Here is a 25,590-nt window from a genome sequence, read left to right as displayed (position 1 = left end):
CATCAAGTCGCCTACTACTCATAGCGACCCTATGTACAACAACCCTAAACCCTGCTCTATCCTGTGCCATTCTCACTGCCTCTGACACACCCATCCCGATTACCCCAGTCACTGAATCAATCCATCTCATAGAGGGTCTTTCCCTCCTGCGCTGTCCCTCAACCTGCCCAAGCATGACGTCCCTCTCCAAGGACTGGTCCCTCCTTACAACATGCCCAGAGTATGTCAGACAAAACCTCAGAATCCTTACCTCCAAGTAGCAGTGTGGTTTAAGCTTCTCCAGGGTGAATCTGTTCATCTTAGTAGTCCATGGTATATTCAGTACTCTTCTCCAGCACCACAGCTCAAAGGCATCAATTCTCTTTATATCCTCCCTAGTCTTTGTCTAGCTCTCTGATGCATAGCAAGGATTGCAAAGACCATGGCCTGTATCAGACGCACCTTAGTCTCCAAAGTGATACCATTGCTCTCTGGTACTTTGAAGAGGTCCCTAACAGCAAACTTTCCCATGGCAATATGTCTTTTAATTTCCTAGCTGCTAGTGCCAAGAGTGTTGACTGTGGAGCCAGGCAAACGAAAGCTGTGAACAATCTCAATCTCTTCACCATCCATCCTGATGCTGCTAGTTGGCTCAGTGGTGAGAATTTTTGTCTTCTTGATAGAACATGTAAAAATGTTCTGTTGTAGCCATGTGAAAGTCAGACGTTCTAATATTTTAGGTAGTTTACATAACTTTTTTTTTCTCAAACCTGGTTCTAATAAAATATCTAGTTTGACATTCTTTGTCTGCTTTCTCATGTTTATACACATTTATCAGGTTTTATTGAAAGGCTGAGTTTTAACCATTAATTCCTATGGAATTTTGATTGAACAGTGTAGGCTAAGTTATTTCCGTCAGAAGTTTCTTTTTCCCCCAAACATTGTGTTAGTATTTAAGATTATTGTCCTGTCAAATAATATAATTGCATATTATTTGACTTTTAATAAAGATATGTTTTATAACTTCTCGGAAGAATAGATTGGGATTTATACGTCCAGATTATTGTATTTGGTTCCTGCTGGAACAAAGTTGACTTCTTGTGAGTTGGTTTTAGGATAAAGATTTGGGGAATTATCTGGTGACAATGGCCACCAGTTGTGCTTTTAAGAATTTAGTATTAGTTATCTTACTCCTCTTTTATGCTCCACTTTCATTTTGTGTGAAGACTAATATGTTTTATAAAATTTAAGTATTTGTGTTTAGTGTTTATCTGTGATTATATGAAATTGTTTAGAGTGGTTGTTCTCAAAGCTTAGCTCATAGCCTAGTGACAGCTAGTGAGTTTAATAGAAATCAAGAAACTGTTTGAACAAGCAGCCCAAGTGTTTCTTAAGAATAATTTTGGTGGCCCACTGGTTTAGAGCCAAGATTGGCTCAGCTCTGCAGGGCATGTCGTCCCTGCCACAACTATTAAGAAAGTTTTTATTTCAGTAAAATTTTATTTCTAAAAACAGGCACCAGGCTGGATTTAACCCAAAGACTATAGTTTGCCAACAACTGGTTTGAAATACTTTTTAAAATATTCGTAAGAATTATATGGCATCAAAAAAAGAATAAACATTATTTTATATTCTCATTAATATGCTTCCTGAGTGATAGGCTCACTTATTTTTCACATGAACTTTTTGTAAGGTCAAATTTCTTTTATTACAAACTAAAAAGATCTGGCTGAGATAACCTGGGTGTTTAGTCGAAATGAAATTTTTATTTCAAAGATTGCTTGAGGGAACAGACTGGAGGTGTTTTTCTTGGTTTTGTTTTTTCTTTGTTTTTCTGTGTTGCATCTTCTGACTTGAAGTTATTTGTACTGCAAATAGTTTAGGATTCTGGATAGCAGCTGGCTTTGAATGCAAAGGATATTGTACAGTCTCCCTCTCCTGAGTGGAGAACAAATGGCTGCTGGTTCCATTGTGTTGCTTTTGGATTCGCGTCTAGGGCATTGTTTCTCAAATTGTGAGCTCGCCCTCCCAGGAGACGCTGATTTCATACACACACTGCGGAGACTGATCTAGGGAAAATGGAAACAGGAATATTTTTCTTTTTGAATTGCTTTCATTGAGGTCTAGGCAAAAGCAAAGCCATGTATTGTTTAGAACAGCATGTGGCTTAAAAGGGAAGAGAGCCAGACAAGCCTTTTCTTTCCACCTGTTAATTGGTATTACCAAAATGTCTCTGTTCATTTAAAAAGAAAAGGATGGAGAAAAACTGGGTTCACGAACTTTGAAGGAAAAAAATTTCCCTTGGACTGTGATTTCTAAACATTTTTGGATTGTGCTTTCAGAAGAGTAAAATGAGTCCCTCTCCTACTTTATTCTAGATGAAGGAGGGAAGTGTTTTGTATGAATAACTTCTTACCCCTACCCCCACCTACTCCAGGGAAGACTGTCAGAAACTGTTGTTATGTCCCATTGAGTTGGGATGGATTCATAGCCTGCCCTCCAGTGGGTTTTTAGAGACAGTGAGTCACATGGGAGGAGATTTCCCATCTTTCTCCCACAAAGCAGATGGTGGATTTGAACCTCTTGCCTTTGGGATGGCAGTGCAGCTCCTTACCACTGGGCTGCCAGAGCTCCCTATTAGAAACTAGCAATAGCTTTTCTTCAAGGAAGTTACTGAGTCATAAAATAATGTTCACACTGAAAGAGTGCTCCACGTCAGTTGTATGTACAGTTGTAAATGTAAAAATGACAGTTCACCTTCCTTTGCAGTGGTTGGTTTGTTTTTGTAAAACAGAGGAAGTATCTTTGGCAACTTCCGACCTGCAAAATAAGGGCAAAGATACAGCAAACAGTTGTTGGGCATTGTCGAGTCGGAATTGACTCATCGTTGACCCTCCAGTGAGTTTTCAGAGTCAATAAATCGTACAGAAGCAGACTGCAAATCTTTCTCCTGCAGAGCAGCTGGTGGATTCGAACAGCGAGTCTTTGGGTTGGTTCTGCAGCCTCCTGCCCCTTGGCTACCAGAGCTCCCTTAGCAGTGGGCAGAAAGGATATTTCTCCTGCCGGATTTCGCTGATAGGCACCTGGTTCCCCTGAGCCGTTCATAGGTATGCATGGTCTGGAGTGTTACCACTTGTGCCCTTGGAGGAGCCTGTCTGTAAAGGGACATGGCTCTTTCAGACCATGGAGAGCCTGTTGTGTTGTGGTTATCTCCTTTCTTAAGACTGCCGTGTGCAGATAGTAAGGCTTTACTACACTCATTTATACATTTCTTGGTGTATTTTCAGTAATATCTGTTGAATGTGTAATTTTCCTGGCGTTACAGTTGTTTTTCAGTTACAGGATTTAAATTAAGAAATAAATTGCTCCTTTACTGGATGGAGCCTGTGTTGGTATCAACCAGATTATATGTGTATTTTTCTGTATTCCAAAGAAAACCTCTTTTAGAAAAACAATTTTAAAATTTTAATGCATCCTCCCAAGGAATAATTTATTAACCATAAATTTTCCCATTAGGGAAATACACACATTCTCGCATTTTCTTCTTTCCTGTTCTGGGTTCAGCTTTGCAATTTTTTCAAGGAAACTACGTTCTCTGAGTCTGGTCCCTTTCATTAACTTGAGCGGCATAGTATTCACCTCTTTTTCCTACAGTTGTTGTATACTGTCAAGTCGGAACTGACTCATAGCTGACCCTCCTGTGGCTTTTCAGAGGTGGTTAAGCTTATGGGAGTATATTGCCTGTCTTACACGGAACAGCTGGTGGATTCAAACCTTATGACTTTGGGTTTGTAAGACAGCTTCTTACCGCCAGGCCACCAGATTCATCCACTGATATTCTATAAGAATTTAAGACCCTGGGTAGACATTTTGACCCTTTTTTGCTCTAGGAGGTATAATTGGAAACATTCCAGAATTCCTTTTGGATTCTTAATGCGTCATCTTTCTAAGTAAAATGACAGTCACTTTTTCTGCCTGATCACTTTTGGCTCTTTTTGGTGTGATGCAAGCAAGCAGGCTCTTCCTGCTTTTCTCAGTCTGTGTGTTTTCATGTGCAGAAAGCTAATATGTTAAGCAGAGAATCAGCTGCTGTGTATTCACTGGGCCTTGCTCATTAGTAAACTCATTTGCTTTCATGCACCGGTGGGATTCTTATCTTGCCTCATAAATATGACAAGCATTTATGTGTCTCAACCTCTAACTGGAGTTGATTCCAGAGGTACAGGTACGGTTAAGTCATAATCAAGTCTGGAAAAAAAGGAATACAAATAAGTTTTGGATACTGCTCAGTTTGTATTGGCTTCTGCGAATGCCTTGGAAAGGATACTATTTTAGATAAAGCTAAGCTGTACTGATATGAATATATTTCTCAGAGACTAGATTCAAGCAGCTGGCTTTAGAAATGGAGAGTATAGGCTTTTGGAGATCAAATAAATAGACTTTTAACATGGGCTTGATGGGACCCCAAACACAACTCATTGTAATTTCCCACCTTCATGAATGTACATTTCTAAGAGCTGTGCTTTGTAATAGCAATCTAGATTACCACTTATGGTTCCCTGGGTAAATTATATGATGTCAGCCAGTCTCCCTCAGGTCAGTACCATCTCATAGTCACTTCTCGTGTTACAGAAAATTCTGCTGTTTAGTCCTTTCCAACTCATAGTGACCATCCAGTGAGTTTCCAAGGACGTGCTTGGTAACGGGAAGAGACTGGCCCAAGATTCCTCCTCAGAACTGCTGGTGGAATTGACAAGCAGACTCTACGGACAACACCACCAGGGCTCCTTGTGTTTCCCAATAGTGCTACTCTGTTGGGTTTTCTTGGCCATACTGATCTTTGAGGACACAAATCATCAGGCCTTTCTTCAATGCCAGTGGGTGGGTTCTACCCATCAATCTTTGGCTAGTAGTCAGGCGAAAACAATTTGTGTCTCCTCAGGACTTTGTAGTTCAGTTGTTTTGAAATGTATCTCCAACTCCGTCAGTTAAATCTTTGTTACCCTCTTTGTAAACAGTTTCATGCTAGACCTGTCCTTAGAGTTCATCTAACAGAGCACTGTTCTCATGTTACTGCTGGATACTTTGGGGCTTCTGGATATAATCATCAAGCAACGTTGTATCATCCACATCTAACAGGTTGCTGATGAGTCTCCCTCCAAGTCTAATGCTACATTCTTCTTGATATAATCAAGCATCTCTTATTATTTCCTCATTATACAGATTGAATAGGTATGATGAAAAATAGTAACAACCCTGTTGCACACCTTTATTGATTTTAAGTTGCACAATATTCTCTTCTTCTGTTAGAATGACTTCTTAGTTCATATACAGGTTCTATATAAACACAATTAATTATTCCAAATTCCCATCTCAATGTTATATCAAAACTCATTCCTGTTGAGTTGGAATTGACTAATAGCTGACCTTCCAGCAGGTTTTCAGAGGCTGTAAATTGCACAAGAGGGGATTGTCCATCTTTGTTCATTGCAGCAGCTGGTAGATTCCAGCTGTCCTCCTTTGGGTTGACAATACAGCTTCCTCATAGCTGTGATGTTGTTGTTATGTGCTGTTCAGTCAGAACTGACTCACAGCTGACCCTCCAGCAGGTATTTAATGTCTTGACTCTAGGTTTCTCACTTGTAATCTGAGAATTTAGCCAATGACCTTCAAACTGGTCTGTGCTGGTGCTTCGAGGTCCTAGTAAGGGAGGAAACAGTGAGTGCTGTTTCTACAGTGAGGGTTTCCTTTTCATCCAGAGCAGCTGTGCTTTTATTTATTTAACACACTAGGTTCCTGTGTAACCTGTTAATTAAGGAAATGTGCATTGGCAAAATGGCACACACACACAGATCCTTTGAAAGGAATTAACTTAAAAGTTCTCTCTGAAGACTGGAGCGCATTATGCTGCATTAACTCAGTCTCATAGGACAAATAAATGATCCATAAAACCATTACTGTAAAAATAGAAGAATAACTAGTATAATGTGTATAGGGGCCTAAGGAGGGAAGGAGTGATAGTGGATGTGGGGAGGGGGGTGAATCTCAGAGTCACACAATTTTATGGGTGGAGGAATTGGGTTAAAGGAAATGGGAAAGATCCACTAGATCACTTGAAAAGACAGGGTGATGGTGGGCATAGTTCAGTGATGATTAGTTTTATGAAGCATAATGTTTGAGAATGATTGTACGAAACACAGTGTGAATTGAAGGAAAATGTTAAACACAATGTATATGAGTTTTAAATGCAAACTAGTATACATCAGAGAGCTGGACAATAACCAAGGATGACAGAAGAAGAATTGATGCCTTAGAGTTGTGGTGCCAGAGAAGAGTTTTGAACATACCATGGTCTGCCAAGAGAACTTACAGGTCTTCCCTGGAGAGAGTGAAACCAAGCTTCTCCTTGGAGGCTAGGATTTTGAAGTTGCGTCTCACATACTTTGGGCCCATGGCCAAGAGAGACTGGTCCTTGGAGAAGGACATCATGCTCAGAAAGGTGGAGGGACAGTGCAAGACAGGAAGACCCTGGATGAGATGGATTGATACAGTAACTGGGGTAATGAGGGTACGTGTGTCAAAGACAAAGAGATTGGCTCAGGATAGAGCTGGGTTCAGAGCTATTGTGCACAGGGTCACTATGAGTCATAGTCGACTCGGCAGCAGATAACAGCAACAAACTAATATAAAATTTTTTAAAAAACAAATTCTCTCTTCCAAATGTAAATGTTTTAATAGTGTCTGAAGCAGACCTTGAAAAGTAGTGGTCCACACTGGATCTGGCATGAAGACCTGTGGTGGTGGTGGTGATGTGTGCCCTTGAGTCCACTATGACTCATAGTGGCCCTATAAACAATAGCTCTGAACCCAGCACTAGCCTGCCCAACCTCACCATCTCTGACACACCTACCCCCATTGCCACAGTCATCGTGTCAGTCCATCTCACCTAGGGTCTTCCTCTCCTGCACTGACCCTCCACCCTTCCAAGCATGATGTCCTTCTCCAAGGACTGACCTCTTCTGGCCACGTGCTCAAAGTATGTGAGACGGATCTTCGAAATCCTAGCCTCCAAGGAGAAACTTGGTTTCACTCTCTCCTGGACAGACCTGTTAGTTCTCTTGGCAGTCCATGGTTGGCATTTAAAAAATATTTAAATTTGCCAAAATTTAAAAATTGAGATATTTCACATAAAAACCCAGACTCTGTTTTCTTTTGGAAAAGTGAAATACTTGACCATTCTGTGCCCACATTCCCAGATGTCCGTTTGCTGGGTCTGAGTAATGACTGCTGTCTAAGTACTCTCTTGTCTTAGTTCTTTTGAGTTTACCTGCCTGACCTTTGAAAGCATTTGATTTATACTTGCAAATTGCATGAATGTCAACATTGTTGACTTAGTTTATGGTAGTACTCTAGGAAGATTAGAGAAAAGATGTTAGCTACCATGTTTATCCTTTTAAAACACTTTTTCCTTATATTGAAAGTGTTACTTTCATTTTATTTGCTATTGAGTGAGTGGGACACTATAAAAGTGTTATCATGGCTATTAAAGAGTGGCTTCTGAGTGAGAAGAATTAAAAACAGTTTGTTTTCATTTTATACTCAAAAGTCTTATTACCAAACACTCAGAAATTTAGGAAGAAAGCTTATTTGGGCATTATATCGTTGTTGTTACGAACTATCAAATTGGAACCAACTCAAAGCCAACCATCCAATGGGTTTTCAGAGCCAGTAAATCTCATGGAAGGAGTTTGCCCATCTTTCTCCTGAGAAACAGCTAGTGGGTTTGAACCATGTGCCTTTGGTTTAGCAGCACAGCTCTTAAACACTAAGCCACCAGAGGGTCATATTAATTCTGTATGAGAGAGTGAAAACTCTTTCATAGGGTTTCCTAGGTCATGTCTTTATGGTCATAGACTTAGAGGCAGTATTTTGAAGAAGAGAAATTATTGCATGGCTTAAAATCAGGAAAAGTGTGCATCAGGGTTAAATCTTTTCACCATACTTATTCTATCTCTTTGCTGAGCACATAATAAAAAAAGCTGGATTATATAAAGGAGAATATGGCATTAGGATTGGAAGAAAACTCAACAACAACCTGTAATATGCAGATGACACAACATTGCATTCAGAAAATGAAGGAGACTTGAAGCACTTATTCATGAAGTCCAAAGACTACATAGACTTTAGTTTGGATAACATCTCCACATAAAGAAAACAAAACTCTTAACAACTGGGCCAGTAAACAACATCATGATAAACAGAACTAAGATTGAAGTTGCCAAGGATTTCACTTCACTTGGATACACAATCAACACCCATAGAAGCAGCAGTGAATAAGTCAAAGGATGCACTGCATCGGACAGATATACTACAGAGCACCTCTTTAAAGTGCTAATGAGCAAAAATGTCACTTTAAGGACTAAGGTGCACCTGACTCAGGTCATGGCATTTTTAACCATTACCTAATATGCATGTGAAAAGTAGACAGTGAATAAGGAAGACTGAATAAGAATTGATGCCTTTGAGTGGTGTCAGTAAAGAATATTGAATACATTATTGCTGCATGCCAAAAGGTTAAACAAATCCATTTTGGAAGGTGTAGCTGAATACACTTTAGAAGTGATAATGGTGGCGGGCTGCCCTCGGCCCCCGGCTTGGGGCGAGCCATTGTGGCCCTCTGCCTGAGGCGAGCTGCCCTTGGACACGGCTCGGGGTGAGCCGTTGCGGCCCTCGGGGTGAGCTCCTCAGTCCCCAGATTGTGCTGTCTGACCCCTGGGTGGGGAAGGGGGAAAAAAATAAAGAATGCCTAGGGTATCCAGAGAATGTTATCTAGGCCACCTTCTGCCACCCTCTCCCCCAGTAAACCTGAAAGCAACACCCTTAAAGCCCTTCTATTTGTAACTCACAAGTTTGTTCTCACTAGGTTTGCTCCCTTTCCTATAGGTAACCTTAACACTGAGTTTTACTCCAGAATTGACCGTGAACCCAGTGCCAGTGACAAAAAGGAAATACAAGTGACAGCTAAGGAAGGAAAGGAGAATGGAGCCTCTGGGTTCAACCAGCCATCCCCACTGGACCCACCTGGGAAAACACTTTGCAGTCCAGAGGGGAGCAAATGACAGGAAAATATCTTCTAACAGAACAAGAAGGCAAGCAGCTTTAACCCAAGACCACCAGTAAGGTGATAAAGCATCCTCTCTTCCCCCCTTTACATCTACGCCCTTGTTCAGCATGAAGAAGCCAGAGAGTCGGCATCCAGTTCCCAAATCAATGAGACAGTTGGTTTAATTGCTATTGGAAAATGCTTGTCATTCCTCTGTAGCATCTGGTCCCCACTGGATCCTCATCATTTCCTTCACCTGCTCCCCCCACCAACCAAACTGTGCAGCTCTGCAACTGCATCCTGGCCCATCCTCACCCTTCTGCCCCCAACCGTCACCTCCTTGTACCTCCAATATGTTTTTCCCAATAAAAAATAAAAATAAAAAGAAGTGATAATGGCAAGACATTGTCTGACATACTTGGGGCATGTTATTAAGAGAGGCCAATTCCTGTAGAAAGACGTGCTTGGTGAAATAGAGTGAGCAAAGAGGAAAATGATCAAGGAGATGGACTCGCTCAGAGGCCACTGTGGGCTGAAGCACTGCCATCATTGTGAGGCCAGCTGAGGATGGAGCTGTGTTTTGTTCTGCTGACACAGAATCTCTCTGAATCAGCCAACACCATGGCACTTTCACGGGAGCGGATCACTGGGTCTTTTCTCCCACAGAACCACCACTGGGTTTGAACCACTGGCCTTTCAGTTAGTGGCCAGGCAGTTGGCCACTGTGCTACTTGCCCATGCTCTTCTTTTCCTACCTCTGGCCTCATTCTCCCTCCGAATAGAGGAAATTAAGAAAAGTAGTATGTGTTGTTTGCTTTATACTAGGCTTCTCTTAGGGGTCAGAGGGCCAGGTTTCGTACCCCTAACCTGAAGGAGAGAGGATGTGCCAGCGATGGCTCCTCTGTCTCTGCTCAGCCACTTTGCTCGTCCTCATCTGTGCAGGGCAGACGTCACTGGCCCCCGGCCTCTAATCGTTGGGTGGAGGCTCCAGTGTGTGCCCTTTAAAGCAGACTGGTTAATTGTAGTGCTCTCATCAAATATATTTACTTACTAATTTTTTTGTTTGCTTTTGGCCTTTCATTTACCAAGATGATGGGCTGGTGAAACTTGTCATTATGATCATGGAATTATCCTTTCTCTTCTTGTTGTTTTGCTACTGTGTGCTTTATAGCCATTTTGTGAGCTGTGTGCCATTCTTAGCAGTGTACTTTAAAGTTGACTTGTATTTGATTTATCCACAATCTGAGTGTTTTGTGGCAGGGGACCGTTGTTTAGTGTTTTGTTGGCCATATTGCTAAAAGCAGACGTCTCTGTTCCTTTTTTTGTCTTTAGAGATTTCTCAGTTGATGACAACCCTGATAATAGCCCTCCCCAAAGCTCTTTTTTTGGATGTGTGTGTACAACTCTGAATTTATTTTTGTTTGCCATCTTTTCCTTCTCATTCAGTGGCAGTTAGAGAGAAAAGCTATTATAATAAAGATTGTCTGCATTCCCCTTGGGTTAGAATTTTCTTTTTCTCTTACTCCACATACTCTCTTTAAGTAATTTCACTCCGTTATTTCAGTTATGATTTGTGTGTTGATGTCTTTCAAATCTATACCCTTCTCTAATGCAGTTGCTCCTGTTCCGTTTATCCTGAGAGATTAGTACATTCTTTTGTTGTCAAAGTGAGGGGGGAAAGGAGGAGGAAGTAAACACATGTGATAAATCTACCTCGTTTTCCTGGAATTTATAGAATGCTCTGAAAAGCACTCATCACAATAAGTAGTATTTATTTATCATTTATCATATGCCAGACACTGTTCTAAGTGTTTTACATTTCTTTTATTTTTTTTTTTTTTAAAAATGTCCATGGTACTTTATTTCAGATTTGGGAGAAAATAGTGAGATCCTTCTCAAAGACTGTCTCTGTTTTATATTTCTTAACTAAATCTTTTCATAATCTTATGAGGAAAATACTGTTACTGTTCCCACTTTGTGGAGGAAGAAGCTAATACATAGGGAAGTTAAGTAACTTGTTCCAAAGCTACACAGCTCATAGAGTGGAGCTTATATTCAAAGTCAGACTCTCAAGTCATTTACAATTCTCTAATATTATCATATCCCTTTATGCTATGATCCATGCAATATTTAGCATGCCATGTGCACTTTCTGTGTTCATGTCTGACTCTACTTGTTTGACCTCTGAACTTCTTATCCTGCCTGCCTGGTGTTCTCAAAGTCCATGTGCCTTTTTCATGCTGTCTCTTCTGCCTCAAGAACACCTTGTGTATCAGAGTGTTTGGCAGAGTGTCAGGGCATCACAGCACATAGTCATCAATGGAATATTTGAATAATTGCCTTCACCTAACAAAAAATCATGCTTTTTAGGTGTTGTGGTTTTTTTAATGTCACATCTTCTTGAAAGATTTATAATTGATAAAATAATAGTACTCCTTTATGTATGAAGCATTCATAAGACTAAAAGACTAAATAAAATTATCTCTTCAAAATTTAGTGGAATAGAAAGGAAAGTATGCATTAACCGATAAATGAATTTATTTCACTCACATTGTTTTCTCACCTCATCTTGCTGTTTTACTTTCTAGCATTTTCTTCCTCTTGCAAATCTGGAATGTTCACCAAATGTTGAGACTTTCCTCTGCAACGCTTTTGTACCGAGCTGCACAGAACAAATCCATGTGGCTCCACCTTGTCGTAAATTGTGCGAGAAAGTATATTCTGATTGCAAGAAGATAATTGACACTTTTGACATCCTGTGGCCTGAGGAACTTAAATGTGACAGGTAACTTAAGTTTTTTTACTAGAAGCTATTGATGGTATTTCAATATTGGTTATCTCTCCAAAATACTCGTGATAGGTGTGCTTCAGTACATGAGATGTGCCAGACACCATGGTAATAAGTGTTGAAGGCACAATGGTGGGTGAACAGATAACATTTTGTTTTCTCGCAGAGAAATTCAGAGTGGTGAGACAGACAGATAGTAATCACATAGTTAGCAAAATTGCAAAGAGTGAGATAGAGTGATTGGGCAGTAAAGGGAGGGAAGAGCATTTCAAACAGGGAGAAGCTTGTTCAGAGGCCCTGTAGCAGAAGAGAGCTTGGCTTATCAGGGATTAAAAGCCCACTGTGGCTGTATTGGTGTGAATAAAATAAGGAAGGAGGGAGAAACAGCATTCAGGCCTCTCTAGGCCTCATATTGTTGCTCTAGTTTTTGTTGTTACGTGCCCTCGAGCCACCCGTGATTCTGTGTACAACAACTCTGAACCTTGCCCTATCCTGATCCAGTGTCACTGACTCACACACCTACCTCCATTGCCCCAGTTATCCTGTCAATCCATCTCGTTTGGGGTCTTCCTTTCCTGCGCTGTCCCTCCATCCTTCCAAGCATGATCTCCTGGCCCCTCCTGGCCACAAACCCAAAGTATGTGAGAAGGAACTTCAAAATCCTTGCCTCCAAAGAGAAACTTGTTTTCACCCTCGCCAAGCCAGATCTCTCTGTTCTCCTGGTTGTCAATGGCATATTCAGTACTCTTCTCCAGCATCACAACTCAAAGGCATCAGTTCTTCTTCTGTCATCCTTAGTTGTTGTCCAGCTCTCTGATGCTTAGAAGGTAATTGCAAAGACTATGGCCTGATTAAACACACCTTAGTTGCTAGGCTGACATCATTGCTCCGTAGCACTCTGGAGAGGTCCCTGAGAGCAGACTTCCCCAGTGTGGTAAGGGAAATGAGAAGCTCTTGAAGTGTCTAAAGACCATGACCAGGGAACAGAATGGGTATGCTCATGGTGGCTTCTCTGTGTAAAGCATGGCTGTCACGTCCCTGCGTGGTGAAGCTGGGTAAGCACCCTTTCACAGCTCCCCTTCAGCATCGAGGCTGCTTCTGTCTGGCCACGCTAGCAGCCGTACAAGTGGAAGAGCAGGCTGTAGAAAAGTTGGCACTTTTTCTCGAACTCATCCTGCCTTTCCCCTTCACATTGCTGCTGGCATGTTGAATGGTTAAAACTGAACAACTAAGGAGAACAAGACATGTGTATCCAGAAGGCAAAAGGAGGTTTAAAGCAGAAAGAGTGCCCTTGCTGCTGATTAAATAAGTTTGTTATTAGTTTCAAAGAAAACTATTCCAACTCATAGTGACCAGAGTAGAACTGCCCCATGGAGCTTCCTAGTCTGAATGGAGCACCAGGCTGTTTCTCCTGTGGAGTCACTGCTGCCCAACTTAAGTTAGCTGATTGCTCAACGATTAAGGCTCTTAGAACATTAGCTCATATTATTTCACTGCAGTGGTCGGGCCTGTAGAGGGAACATTGCAGTGGGTGAATGAGTTAGGTGCCGAGTAAAGCAAGATAGAGAAATAGGTAACTGTCAGGATGAGAAGTGTGAGAGTCAGAGGAGGTGCTCAAGGAGATTAAATGAAAAACAACAACAACAACAAAAACCCCCAAACAACTGACTCCTTTTATCAGGTGCTAGGAGATTACAGAGAATCTGTGGAGAGGCAGTAGAGTAACACTGGGTTGCTAATAGGCTCCAATCCCTCAGCTCTTCCTCAGAGAGGGTTAAAATCATCTGCTTCCTCAAGCATTTCCAACCTTGTATGTCCTGTGGAGGAGCACTTCTGCTCTGCTCTATGGGGCTGTTAGGAGTCAGAATCAACTCAATGACAATGGTTTAGGGTGGGGTTCTTCTGATATGAAAAGTCCTGGAAAAGGCAAGAGTATAAATGACACAGAAGGAAGGGATAATCAGTAACACCAGTTTCTAACAGGTAGCAGAACCCCAAGCCCTGGTGAAAGGTTGGCCTTGGGTAGGAGAAGCCTTCACTGTAGCAGGAGGGAAAGAGGATATGGAGTGACTGTGAATGTAGATAGCGTTGCTCCAACAGTTCCTTTCGGTTGGTTTTTGTTTGCACTGTGGAGTATTATGAATCGTCGTCCTCTGGTGGAAGTCTGCTGAGGAAGGATGCATGTTGATAGGCAGTGATCACATCGAGAGTGAAAGGGAGCAGAGTGGAAAGGAATATCATGGGTGACTCAAGTGATCCAGAAGTTGGAGTGGATTTCATTTGACCTGTAGAGACTCTCCCTAGAATGCTTGTGGGAAAGTGCAGAGAAGGCACAAAACTGGTTCATCTGTGAACCAGATGGATTCAGTGAAAAATCAAGAGTAGGAAAAAGGTAAGGATACTAATAAGGGCTTTACTAGAGTGTTAGACACTGACCAGCTAAATGGATGAGGAGTTACAAAAAAAAAAAAACTAATGTTTTGGGACAGGTAGTGAAGATGTCAGTGAAGTCTTTTTTTTTAAATCAGCTTCACAGCTAAAGCTTGTGGCCAAAGTGTAGGAGGTAGTGTGCCGTTACAGTTTGTGATAGAGTTCATTGGGTGACTGGGACTGCAGGGCACTGAAGTGGGTGAGGGATGGTCACCGGAGATGAGGAAGTTAACAGGTGGAGAAGCCAGAACACTAAGAGGTTGTCCATGCAGAAGGTCACTCACCAGAGAGGGCAGCAAAAAGGAGAGGAGTGAAAATACGTGATTCTGTAAACAAATACCTCTTGAGCTCTATGCTGGGACTGTCCTTGGCACTGAGGAAGTACAGCAGACGAAACTTCCTGCTTCAATGTGGAGAGGGAGAAGATGAAAGAAATAAGTTCAATTAGAAAGTGAAAAGGTCTGTGGAGAAAGCATAACCAGTGTTGAGTTTGGGGTCTTTTTTTTAAGAGGTGGTTTGGGGTTTTATTTAGTTATTTTTATGACTCAAAATCTTGATGTATTTTATCCTAAATGACACTCTGCTCACGGAGTATTTGCCTGCCTTTATGAGCTTGCGTACTCATTTGCACTGGCAGCATTTGCAATTCCCTGTCCTTTTGGAGTTCTAATCTCTATAATATGTTGAGAAATGGATGCTTTTTTCCTTAAAATTAAACGAAATGTTTGAGAATGTTTGGTACGTTGAATTAGGAGGTAGCATACATTTCTTACAATTATTCCTATATTTAAATACTGATCTAACTAATGTTAAGTAAAAATAAGATACCCTTTTAGTAAAATGTTAAGTGAGTCAATTTTATGTAAGAGAAGTTCTGGTATTTTCTGTACCAGAGAAATTTCATTTTCTTCCTGTCTATAAATTAGGAAGCTGTGGTGGCCTAGTACTTAGGGAGATGGGTTACCAAACCAAAAGTGGAAAACTACCAGCTGGTTTGTGTGGGGGGGGAAGATGGCAGTCTCCTCCTGTAAATTTATAGCCTGTGAAAAACTATTGGAGGGTCAGCTATTAGTCTTGTCCAACTCAATGAGTTTACATTTCATCTATACAAGAAAACTTCTAGGCCTTTACAGTATCTTTTCTACTTTGGAAACACACAAAAAAGGAAGAAGCTTCTGATTGAAAATCTAGTTCTGGCCTGTTTAAAGGTTTTAGTATAATGAAATATTTACCATATTAGCTTTGAAGTAAAAACTTTTTACTGTTTGAAAAGCCATTCATTTCTGTGATTATTGCGTACATGGAATTCTTAGCTGCCTAGAAGATTGCCTTCGCCTTAGAAGTAAAGTGAAAGAGTCATTAATGCTTGGGAGGCCTCTAGGATTTTTGTTGTGTACATGAATTTTGTTGTACATAGGGTTTTCGGTTATGCATCAGAGAGTTGGACAATGACTAAGGAGGATAGAAGGAGAATTGATGCCTTTGAGCTGTGGTGCTGGAGAAGAGTATTGAGGGTACCATGGACTGCTAGGAAAACAGATTCGTCCTGAAAAGGGTTAAACCAGGCAGCTCCTTGGAGGCAAGGATTCTGAGGCTCTGTCTAACATACTTTGGACATGTTGTGAGGAGAGACTGGTCCTTGGAGAGGGACATCATGCTTGGGAGGGTGGAGGGACAGCACAGGAGGGGAAGGCCCTCTATGAGGTGGGTTGATTCAATGACTGGGCTAATCGGGATGGGTGTATCAGAGACAGTGCAGTTGGCACAGGATAGAGCAGAGTTTAGGGCTGTTGTACGTAGGGTCGCTATGAGTTGCAAGTGACTCGACAGCATATAACAACAACATGAGTTTTGTGGTTAGCTCTGGGTCAAGCTCTATCTGAGGGCTTGGCAAAAGCTTAATTCCTGTATTTGTGACCTATTTTATTTCTCTTTTTCAGCTTCTTTTCCTAAGGCTGTACATATTCACCATACCCTTTGAAAGTCTGTGCAATCTAATCATCTTCTCTTACTCTGTTTTCCCCTTTTTGTTACAATAGTCAGATTTTCCCCTCTAAAGCTGTCTCACCTTGCCTTCATGAAGGTATGTTCTTCTGAGCCACCTCTAACCTATAATCTGTTCAAGTTTTCCCTCCCATCAATTATGAGTGTGAAAAGTAGTACTTTACAGTAAACAAGCATGGCATTAAAACAGTCAGTAAAAATGTTGGTGTAACATATTTCGTTTTTTTCATCTTTGCAGATTACAGTACTGTGATGAGACTGTTCCTGTGACTTTGAATCCACCCACACCATCTCTTGTCCCTCAGAAGAAAACAGAACAAATCCAAAGAGATATTGGGTTTTGGTGCCCAAGGCATCTGAAGACCTCAGGAGGACAAGGCCACAAGTTTCTGGGCCTTGACCAGTGTGCGCCTCCCTGCCCCAACATGTATTTTAAAATCGATGAGCTCGAGTTTGCAAAAAGCTTTATTGGAATTGTTTCGATATTCTGTCTTTGTGCAACTCTCTTCACCTTTCTGACTTTTCTAATTGACGTTAAAAGATTTAGATACCCAGAGAGACCAATAATTTATTACTCTGTCTGCTACAGCATTGTATCTCTGATGTACTTTATTGGCTTTCTGCTCGGCAACAGCACAGCCTGCAACAAGGCAGACGAGAAGCTGGCACTTGGTGACACCGTTGTGCTAGGGTCGCAGAATAAGGCTTGCACTGTCTTGTTTATGTTCTTGTATTTTTTCACCATGGCCGGCACAGTGTGGTGGGTGATCCTCACCATAACCTGGTTCTTAGCTGCAGGAAGAAAATGGAGCTGTGAAGCCATCGAACAAAAAGCAGTGTGGTTCCACGCTGTCGCATGGGGAATACCAGGCTTTCTGACTGTCATGCTTCTTGCGATGAACAAAGTGGAAGGAGACAATATCAGTGGCGTTTGCTTTGTCGGTCTCTACGACCTGGATGCTTCTCGCTACTTCGTACTCTTGCCGCTGTGCTTTTGTGTGTTTGTCGGGCTGTCTCTCCTTTTGGCTGGAATTATTTCTTTAAATCATGTTCGACAAGTGATACAACACGATGGCCGAAACCAGGAAAAACTAAAGAAATTCATGATTCGCATTGGAGTCTTCAGTGGCCTGTATCTTGTACCATTGGTAATGCTCCTTGGATGTTACGTCTATGAGCAAGTGAACAGAGTCACCTGGGAGACCACATGGGTCTCTGACCATTGTCATCAGTACCACATCCCATGCCCTTTTCAGGTAAAAGCTATCGTTTGGATCATTTTACTATTTTAACTGAATGTTCCCTGGGAACGCACTTGTATTAGTCATGGACATAAAGTGAGGAGATCTAACAGGCATGTGCATTGGCTGACGCTGACGAACATGTATCAAGAATTCTTTCTCCAAGCTTTAGCTTCAGTTCAGGTTGTAGAAGACTTTGGTTAAATCTTCTTTTAAAATTGAGTTGTAGAGAAGTTAATGTACAGAGTGATAACGACATGGTACAATGACAGGAGAAAACAGAGAAGTGACTTCTGCTGACTTGGGCACTGTTTTTAATTCTTGTATGGTTCTTGTTTTTATTTCTTTAAAATAATGAAAAAGTACCTTACCTGAGTATATTTAATGAGCTAATACTAGTATCTTGTTTTTGTTGTTATAAAAACAGACCTTGATTTTTACTTATTTTGTCATTTTTTAACTTTAAAAAAATTCTTTATTAACACACACCAAAAAAAATTCTTGAAGCAAATGATATTTCATGTTTGGTGCTTGCCATTAGTACTAATGTGATATCATTAAGATTGGAATGAAGCGTCCTTAAACAATTTTAGTTATAACTACAGTAATATCTTTATAACTTCCATAAAGACATCAAAAGACTTTTCTAAAACATGAACTACTGTTAGGAAAGAAATGGAAATTAAAATGACAATAACATTCTGACATGAAAAATTCTCAAGACACAATGTTGATGATATTGTGGCAAAACAGGTCTTTTTAGACTTTAGTATTAAGAGTTTAAAGTATTTCAGCATTCTGGAGAACAATTCGACAAAGCCTATCAGCTCTGAGAGAGCTCTGGTGGCATAGTCCATTGGCAGAGGCACTAAACCTAAAATAGCATGTCTGGCTGTTCAAATCCATACCAGGGGAGAAAGATGAACAATCTCCTCCTGTGCGATTACCGTGAAAACCCGCTGAAGGGTCAGCTGTGGGTCAGTTCCAATTCAGTGGCAATGAGTAAGCTTTAATTAAATAAGATGAGCTTTAAAACGCATATACTCTTTCTCCTACTACTTTACAAATGTGTCAACATACCTGCTTATAAATGTGTGAGAAATAATATATGTACAGAGGTAGTCTCAACATTCTTTGCAATGGTAGTATATTGGAAGTAACTGAAATATCTACTAATACAACTTACTGCCCTCAGTCCTTTCTGACTTGTAGTGATATTGCCCATCGTTTTCTGGTGGAGCAGCTGGAGGATCAGAACCACCAGAGACTCCCAGCCTTTTGGATAGCAGTCCACGATGCCACAGGATATGCCACTGGAGCTCCTCGCTAATGCTAGTTGTTGTTAGGTGCCATCGAGTTGACTTAAGATTCCTAGAAATTCATGAACAAGGGACCGAAACCTTGCCCTGTTCTACAACATCCTCACGGTCCCTGCTGTGCTCAAGTCCATTGTTACAGTCACTGTGCCAGTCAGTCCATCCTGTTGAGGGCCTTCCTGTCTTTAGTTGACCTTGACTCATAGGGATAATGATGCTCCCTAATAGGGATAGTGGAATTGGTTATGGTTCAACCACACAACAAAACACTAGGCAGCCTTTAACAAGAATGAAGAATTCTATTTGTTCTGATGTAGAAAGGTCTCAAAGAAACATCACTAAGTGCCATAAGCATACAATCATAGATAATATATAGTACTTTGATATTCATGCATCGTTTAAAAACAATATTGAAAGGAAGTGCAACTAGAGTGGTCTTTAGAGGCAAGAATGGTGAAACTTCATCTCACCTACTCTGGGCATATTTTCAGGAAGAACCAGTCCTTGGAGAGAGGCATCATGCTGAGAAAAGTAGAGGGTCAATGAAAGAGAGAAAGAGCCTCCACGGATGGATTGAACAATGCCAGCCACAATGGGTTTGAGCATGGTGGAGGGTGTTGGGGGCAGGGCAGGGTTCAGGACTGAGGTTAAAGGGGCTGCTATGAGCTGCAGTCAGCTTGTCAGCACCTTACACCACCACCAATACCATAGTGTATGCTTAGAGAAAAAATAGAAATTTCTATATCCTTACATTTTGGCACTCTGATTTTTTTTTCTAACCAAACAAGGTTTTTCATATAAATGTTAAAATAATATGTTGTTAGAGTGAGTCTGAACGTATTTGTGCATGTGTTAGATTATTGTGAAAGAAACTTAACAAATATTTAGAGTCTGATAATTTATTAATGTTAAGGTACTGATCTATCTCTAAGGAGAGATTGCGTATCTAGAGAATCAGTATTTCCGTATCTGTCCCTTTCTAACTCCACGTTTGACACACAGGTAAAGGTTCTTTGCTTGTTTTTCAGAACTTCAGTACAGAATGCTCTTAAGTCAGACTTCATTGTATGATGTCACTTCTAGCCCCTCAAAATAAAACAGGCTGCAGAGATTTAGACTTTTTGTTCAACTTTAAGTATATAGGCTTCCCCCCCCCATACTTTGCCTGTATCACTGAAAATTGTATTATTTGTTTTGCAGGCAAAAACAAAAGCTCGACCAGAATTGGCTCTGTTTATGATAAAATATCTGATGACACTGATTGTTGGCATTTCTGCTGTCTTCTGGGTTGGAAGCAAAAAGACATGCACAGAATGGGCTGGGTTTTTTAAACGAAATCGCAAGAGAGAGTAAGAATGTATTGTATTTTCTGCTATGTTTTAAAATAAACAGATCAAATACCAAGAAACTATTCAAATCATCATTTTACTGGAGTTTCATCATATCCGCTATTGCTAGAACGTGATGACCCACCCAATATTTGAGAATCTTTTCCTGGAGAGAGATATTTTATTTGCATTTATAATTAGAGTGTTTTGCATGTACTAATTTAATTGTTATCATCTTATTTATATTTTGGATGTATTTTCAAAATAGTTTTTACTTTTATAAAAGTTATTAGAAATATATGGGATCAGTTATATAACCTTATCTGTTGTTGTTGTGTCTCGTTGAGTCTAAACCAACTCATAGCTGACCCTCCAGTGGGATTTCAGAGGCAGTCAGTCACACAGGAAGGGATTGCCCATCTTTCTCCAGCAGAACAGCTGGTGGATTCAGAGCACCTGCCTTTGAGTTGTCGGTGCGCCTCCTTACTCCTAGTCTACCAGAGCTCCCTTCAGCATATCTGTAACGTACAGGTTAACGTAGGTCACGGATTGTGACCATCATTTCCTACTGCACTGATTCTTGCAGGGGGTTCTAGTGGAGTTGTCTCTAAGGAGTTGCACTGCTGGCTCAAAGGCAGGTTTTTCAAATCCACCAGCAGTTGCTTAGGAGAAAGCCAGGTAGCGAGACGTCTCCCCTGTGGTTTCCAACCTCTGATTTACAGACTCATCGGTGCAACTCATGGGAAAGCGTGTTCCTAGTTCAGTTCTTCTACATACTCTCGTGACATAACATTCTGCTGTTTGCCTTACGAAAAAGATAAAGATTCAAATTCACAGTCTGTTCTGGAACAGTTTACTAAAATTACATTTGAATAAATGTCCTGTGCTAATTTTTTACATTTCCATTAAAAAAAAAGAAATTAGCAAAGTTTTTTTCTATTTACAAAACTAAGGGGAAAAGCAGAGAAGAGCTGAGGGAATAACTGATTAACAAACCTAAAGGCCCGTGCTGTTGGCACACAAGTAGAATAAACAGTTCTGCTTAGTTGTTTATAGGCATTCAACTATCAACAAAGTACTTTGTTTGAAAAACCAGTGTTCCACATTGATTTGATTAGTATAAATTTCAACAATGCAGATAGACATTGTCAAAAATAATATTTGAGGTTAGAAAAGTTAAACTTTTCAGTTTTTTGCTCACACGGTTACAAGCTCATGTTTATATGCCTATTCTAACTTCAAAATGAGTTTCTTACTTTAATGTTCAGGGAGCTCTGGTGGCCTAGTGGTAAGTTTCACTGCAATCCCAAAGGCACTCAGTTCAAATCCACTAGCTGCTCTATGGGAGGCTGATCAGTCCCCTCCCGTGTGATTTACGGCCTCCGCAAACCTGCTGGAGGGTCAGCTGTGGGTCTCTTCCAATGGAGGGACATACAGCAACAACCACTTTCATGTCAGACAAGAAATATTCAAATAAACTATTAAATTCTTATCCTTTCTCTTTTAGTGGCCTTTCTGGGGCATTTGGATACCATTTACTTTCATGTTATTGTAAACAGATAGGCGTACAGATGACGTTGTTGTTGTTGTTAGGTGCCATCAAGTCGGTTCTGACTCCTAGCGGTCCAGTGCCCAGCAGAAGGAAATGCTGCCTGGGTGATTTCGTGTTTCCTTGCCCCCATCACTTGATTGTGCCAGTTTCATTTTCTCATCAGTCTAATACATTTGCTGACAAAAGTGAACAGTAGTTTATCCACCACAGAGTCCTCTTACATCTCATAGTTCAGAGAGCTATGATCTGCTTTATGGCGTCCCTGGTAGTACATATGGTGAAGTGTTTAACTACTAAAAGATTGGTAGTTTAAAACTCACCCAGATGCTGCAGTGAAAGGCCTTGTGGTCAGATTCTGGAGGTCAGAGCCTTTTCATCCCTATGGGGCACAGTTCTACCTCGTACACATGGAGTAGCCATGGATTGGAGTCGGTTTGATGGCCTTTTGATTTTGCTGTTGTTTTAGTGGTTTCTGCTGTGACACCTAATATTTATCACGTACATCTTTTCCTTATATTCTCTTACAGTCCCATCAGTGAAAGCCGAAGAGTACTACAAGAGTCATGTGAGTTTTTCCTGAAGCACAACTCTAAAGTTAAGCACAAAAAGAAGCACTACAAACCGGGTTCGCATAAGCTAAAAGTAATTTCCAAATCCATGGGGACCAGCACAGGAGCCACAGCCAATCACGGCACTTCTGCAGTTGCAATCACCAACCATGATTACTTAGGACAAGAAACTCTCCCTGAAATCCAGACTTCCCCAGAAACATCAGTGAGAGACATGGGAGCAGATGGGGCAAGCACTCCCAGACTGAGGGAGCAGGGCTGTGGGGAGCCTGTGTCCCCAGCAGCATCCAGCACCAGGCTCTCCGAGGAGCAGCTCCAGAGAAAAGGCAGGCCAGCCACTGTGAACGACAGGAGCAGTGTCTCTGAAAGCGTGCAGAGTGAAGGAAGGTAAGAGTTTCTGTGCTTGTCTGAAGCCATCACTGCAGGAATATTACCTTGTGCGTTGCTTATAAAAGCATGACGTGTCTGAAAGCATTTTAACAGCAAAAGATGTAAAGTCTGTATATTAAGTCCAAGTCCCTAGGAAATTTAAGTCCTACCATACTATACTATGTAGTAGCTTAATTCTTAACTTTGAGAAGCTTAATGTATGTTGTTGAAGTCAGCAAGTAATGTTCATTTCCACAGTAATTGTTGAGAGCTGTTTATATATTTAAATACATGCTTTAAGATTCATCTAAAATTCACATCATTCTGTTTCCTTTAGTGGGTTCTGGTGGTCTAGTGGTAAGGAGCTACACTGTCTTCCGAAAGGCACAGAGTTCAGATCCACAAACTGCTATGGGAGAAAAATGAGCAAACTCTTCCTGTGTGATTTACTGACCTTGAAACCCTTTGGAGGGTCAGCTATGAGTCAATTCCAATTCAGCAGTGCATAGCAGTAACAACATTGTTGCAGTGTCAAAAAACGTACAAAGATGCTTAAAATAATTCCATTTTCTAAACTCAAAAAAGTATTGACACTCATTTTAATGCATTTGCCCTGATGGCCATAAAGCTGTTAGAACATGATTGTATTAGATGCTGTCAATTTGGCTCCAGCTCCTAGTGACCCCGTGGGCAGCAGTTCAAACGCTGCCCTGTGCTGTGCCGTCCTGACACTCTCAGCCCATCATTGCAGCCGCTGTGTCCGTCCCTCTCATTGAGGGTCCTCCTCTCCTTCACTGACCTTCTACTTTTACAAATATGATGCCTTTTTCCATGGACAAGGTCCAGCTGATAACATGTCCAAAGGATGTAAGACAGGTTTTACCACCTTTGCTGCCAAAGAACACCATGACTGCACTTCTTAGACAGCTTTATTTATTATGCATACACATGTTCAACACAGGAAATAGATACTTAAACAGAATGCTAACCGAGTTAAGAATTGTCTCATCCCCAAACAAAACACTAGGATAGCAAAGGTTAGTGGGAGGGAGAGAAAGTGGAGTGATAGTAGGCATAGATCAGTGTTGTTGTTACGTGCCCTCGAGTTGCTTGCAATGCATATTGACCCCTCTATACAGTAGCTCCAAGCTCTGCTCTATCTTGCGCCAGTTTCATTGTCTCTGACACACCTACCCCATTACCGCAGTCACTGAGTCAATCCATCTCATCCAGCTTCTTCCTCCCTTGTGCTGTCCCTCCACCCTTCCAAGCATGATGTTCTTCTCTAAGATCTGGTCCCTCCTGGAAACATGCCCACAGTATGTGAGCTAAAGTTTCAAAATCCTTGCCTCCAAAGAGCAGCTTGGTTTTACCTTCTCCAGAACAGGCCTGTTTGTTCTCCTGGTGGTTCACAGTATATTCAGTCCTCTTCTCCAACACCACAACGCAAAGGCATCATGTTCTGTTGTCTTCTAACATCCTTAGTCATTCTCCAGCTCTCTCTGATGGATAGCAAGATCAACAGTCACTAATTTTATAAAATACAGTGTATATGAATATTGTATAAGACAGTGTAACTGAATGAAACAATGTACATGAAAGATTATGTGCAAACCAATTAAAAAATTTAAAGCGCACTGCCATGGAGTCAACTCTGACTGGCACTGATCCTCCTCCATCAGGTCTCCGAGGCCAGAAATCAGAGCAGATTGCCTCATCTTTCTCACGCAGAGCAGCTGGGGAGTTTGAACTACTGACCTTTCATTTGGCAGCCCAGCACCTAAGCTACTATGCAAGCAAGGCTGCCTTAACAAGGCTAAATGCACTGTTTCTATGCCCCCATGATCAGTAAAAGTATCTGCTAGCTTGAGAACAAGAATCCTGTCTTACTAACTGTGTTCCTCATAGGACACCTTGCTCAGCCCACGTGTGGTTAACGTAACTCAGTGCAGCCCTACATAGGCTTCCAAGGCCCTAAGTCACAACAAGAGGAGACTGCCCGGCTTTCTCCCTCGGAGCCCTGGTGGATTTCAGTCACTAAACATGCTCAGCTTTTTGGATCAGCAGGGAAGTTCACTCCAAACTGCATGCTTGCTGCTGTTACAATATGCTGTCAAGTCAGAACCAACTCAGAGCTGCCCCTCCAGCAGATTTTCAGAGGCTGTAATGTGTGAGAGGAGACTGCCCATCTATCCTCCTGGGAGCAGCTGGTAGATTTGAATCACCTCTGTTTGGGTTGGGAGCACAACTCCTTACCACTAGGCCACATGTATGGTTGTGCTCGATGAAGTTTTTGAACTCAACAAAAGTTTATTTTATTTGAATTTTGAAGTTTTTGAGTATACAGTTTTTATTAAGGACCTTTAGATAATGGTGAATTGCAGTTACAAGGACATTTGGCAACATATTTGTGCTTGTCAATATATGCATATATGATACCTGTCTTCCTTTTCTCTAGGGCCAGTCCAAAAAGTGATTTTACTGAAACAATCCCAGTGCAGAGCAACAACTTGCAGATCCCTGGCTCCTCACAACCCAGCAGTCTGAAAGGTTCCACGTCATTGCTTGTTCACTCAGTCTCAGGAATTAGAAAAGGACAGGGTTCCGGAAGTCACTCAGATGCTTGAAACACAGTTTATCTCATCTCCTTGGAAGAGGAGACATGTTACGCCTAAAGTTACACTGGAATCTACCAATGCACTATCTTCTAAGAATCACTGTTACATTGTATCTTAAAGTTACATTCCTGCTGTTACATTAGGGACAATTATTCTATAGATAATTCATTCATTTCACAAAAACATTAAAAACATATACCTGAAAAAACCAGAAACATACGGGTTAAAAATATTTTTTTAAACCATGCATGAGGGGTGAGTTGGAAGGAATCTTTTTTTTTCTACTTATAAAT

The 25,590-nt window shown here is 41.2% G+C and overlaps 1 protein-coding gene across 1 annotated transcript in view; it reads left to right on the top strand.

Moving 5' to 3' along the window:
• Positions 1-25,306, top strand: part of FZD6 (frizzled class receptor 6) — a 29,389-nt gene extending 4,083 nt beyond the window's left edge. Inside the window, exons 2-6 of the mRNA XM_006897171.1 lie at positions 11,671-11,867; positions 16,543-17,560; positions 20,062-20,210; positions 22,269-22,697; positions 25,138-25,306. Coding sequence (XP_006897233.1) covers positions 11,671-11,867; positions 16,543-17,560; positions 20,062-20,210; positions 22,269-22,697; positions 25,138-25,306 — 1,962 coding nt within the window. The remainder of the gene's footprint in view (positions 1-11,670; positions 11,868-16,542; positions 17,561-20,061; positions 20,211-22,268; positions 22,698-25,137) is intronic.
• The last annotated feature ends 284 nt before the right edge of the window (positions 25,307-25,590 follow it).

Source organism: Elephantulus edwardii, unplaced genomic scaffold, assembly GCF_000299155.1.
Source record: "Elephantulus edwardii isolate Elephantulus edwardi_28Jun2011 unplaced genomic scaffold, EleEdw1.0 scaffold00202, whole genome shotgun sequence".
NCBI lineage: Eukaryota > Metazoa > Chordata > Mammalia > Macroscelidea > Macroscelididae > Elephantulus > Elephantulus edwardii.
This window is presented reverse-complemented; position numbering and strand designations above follow the sequence as displayed.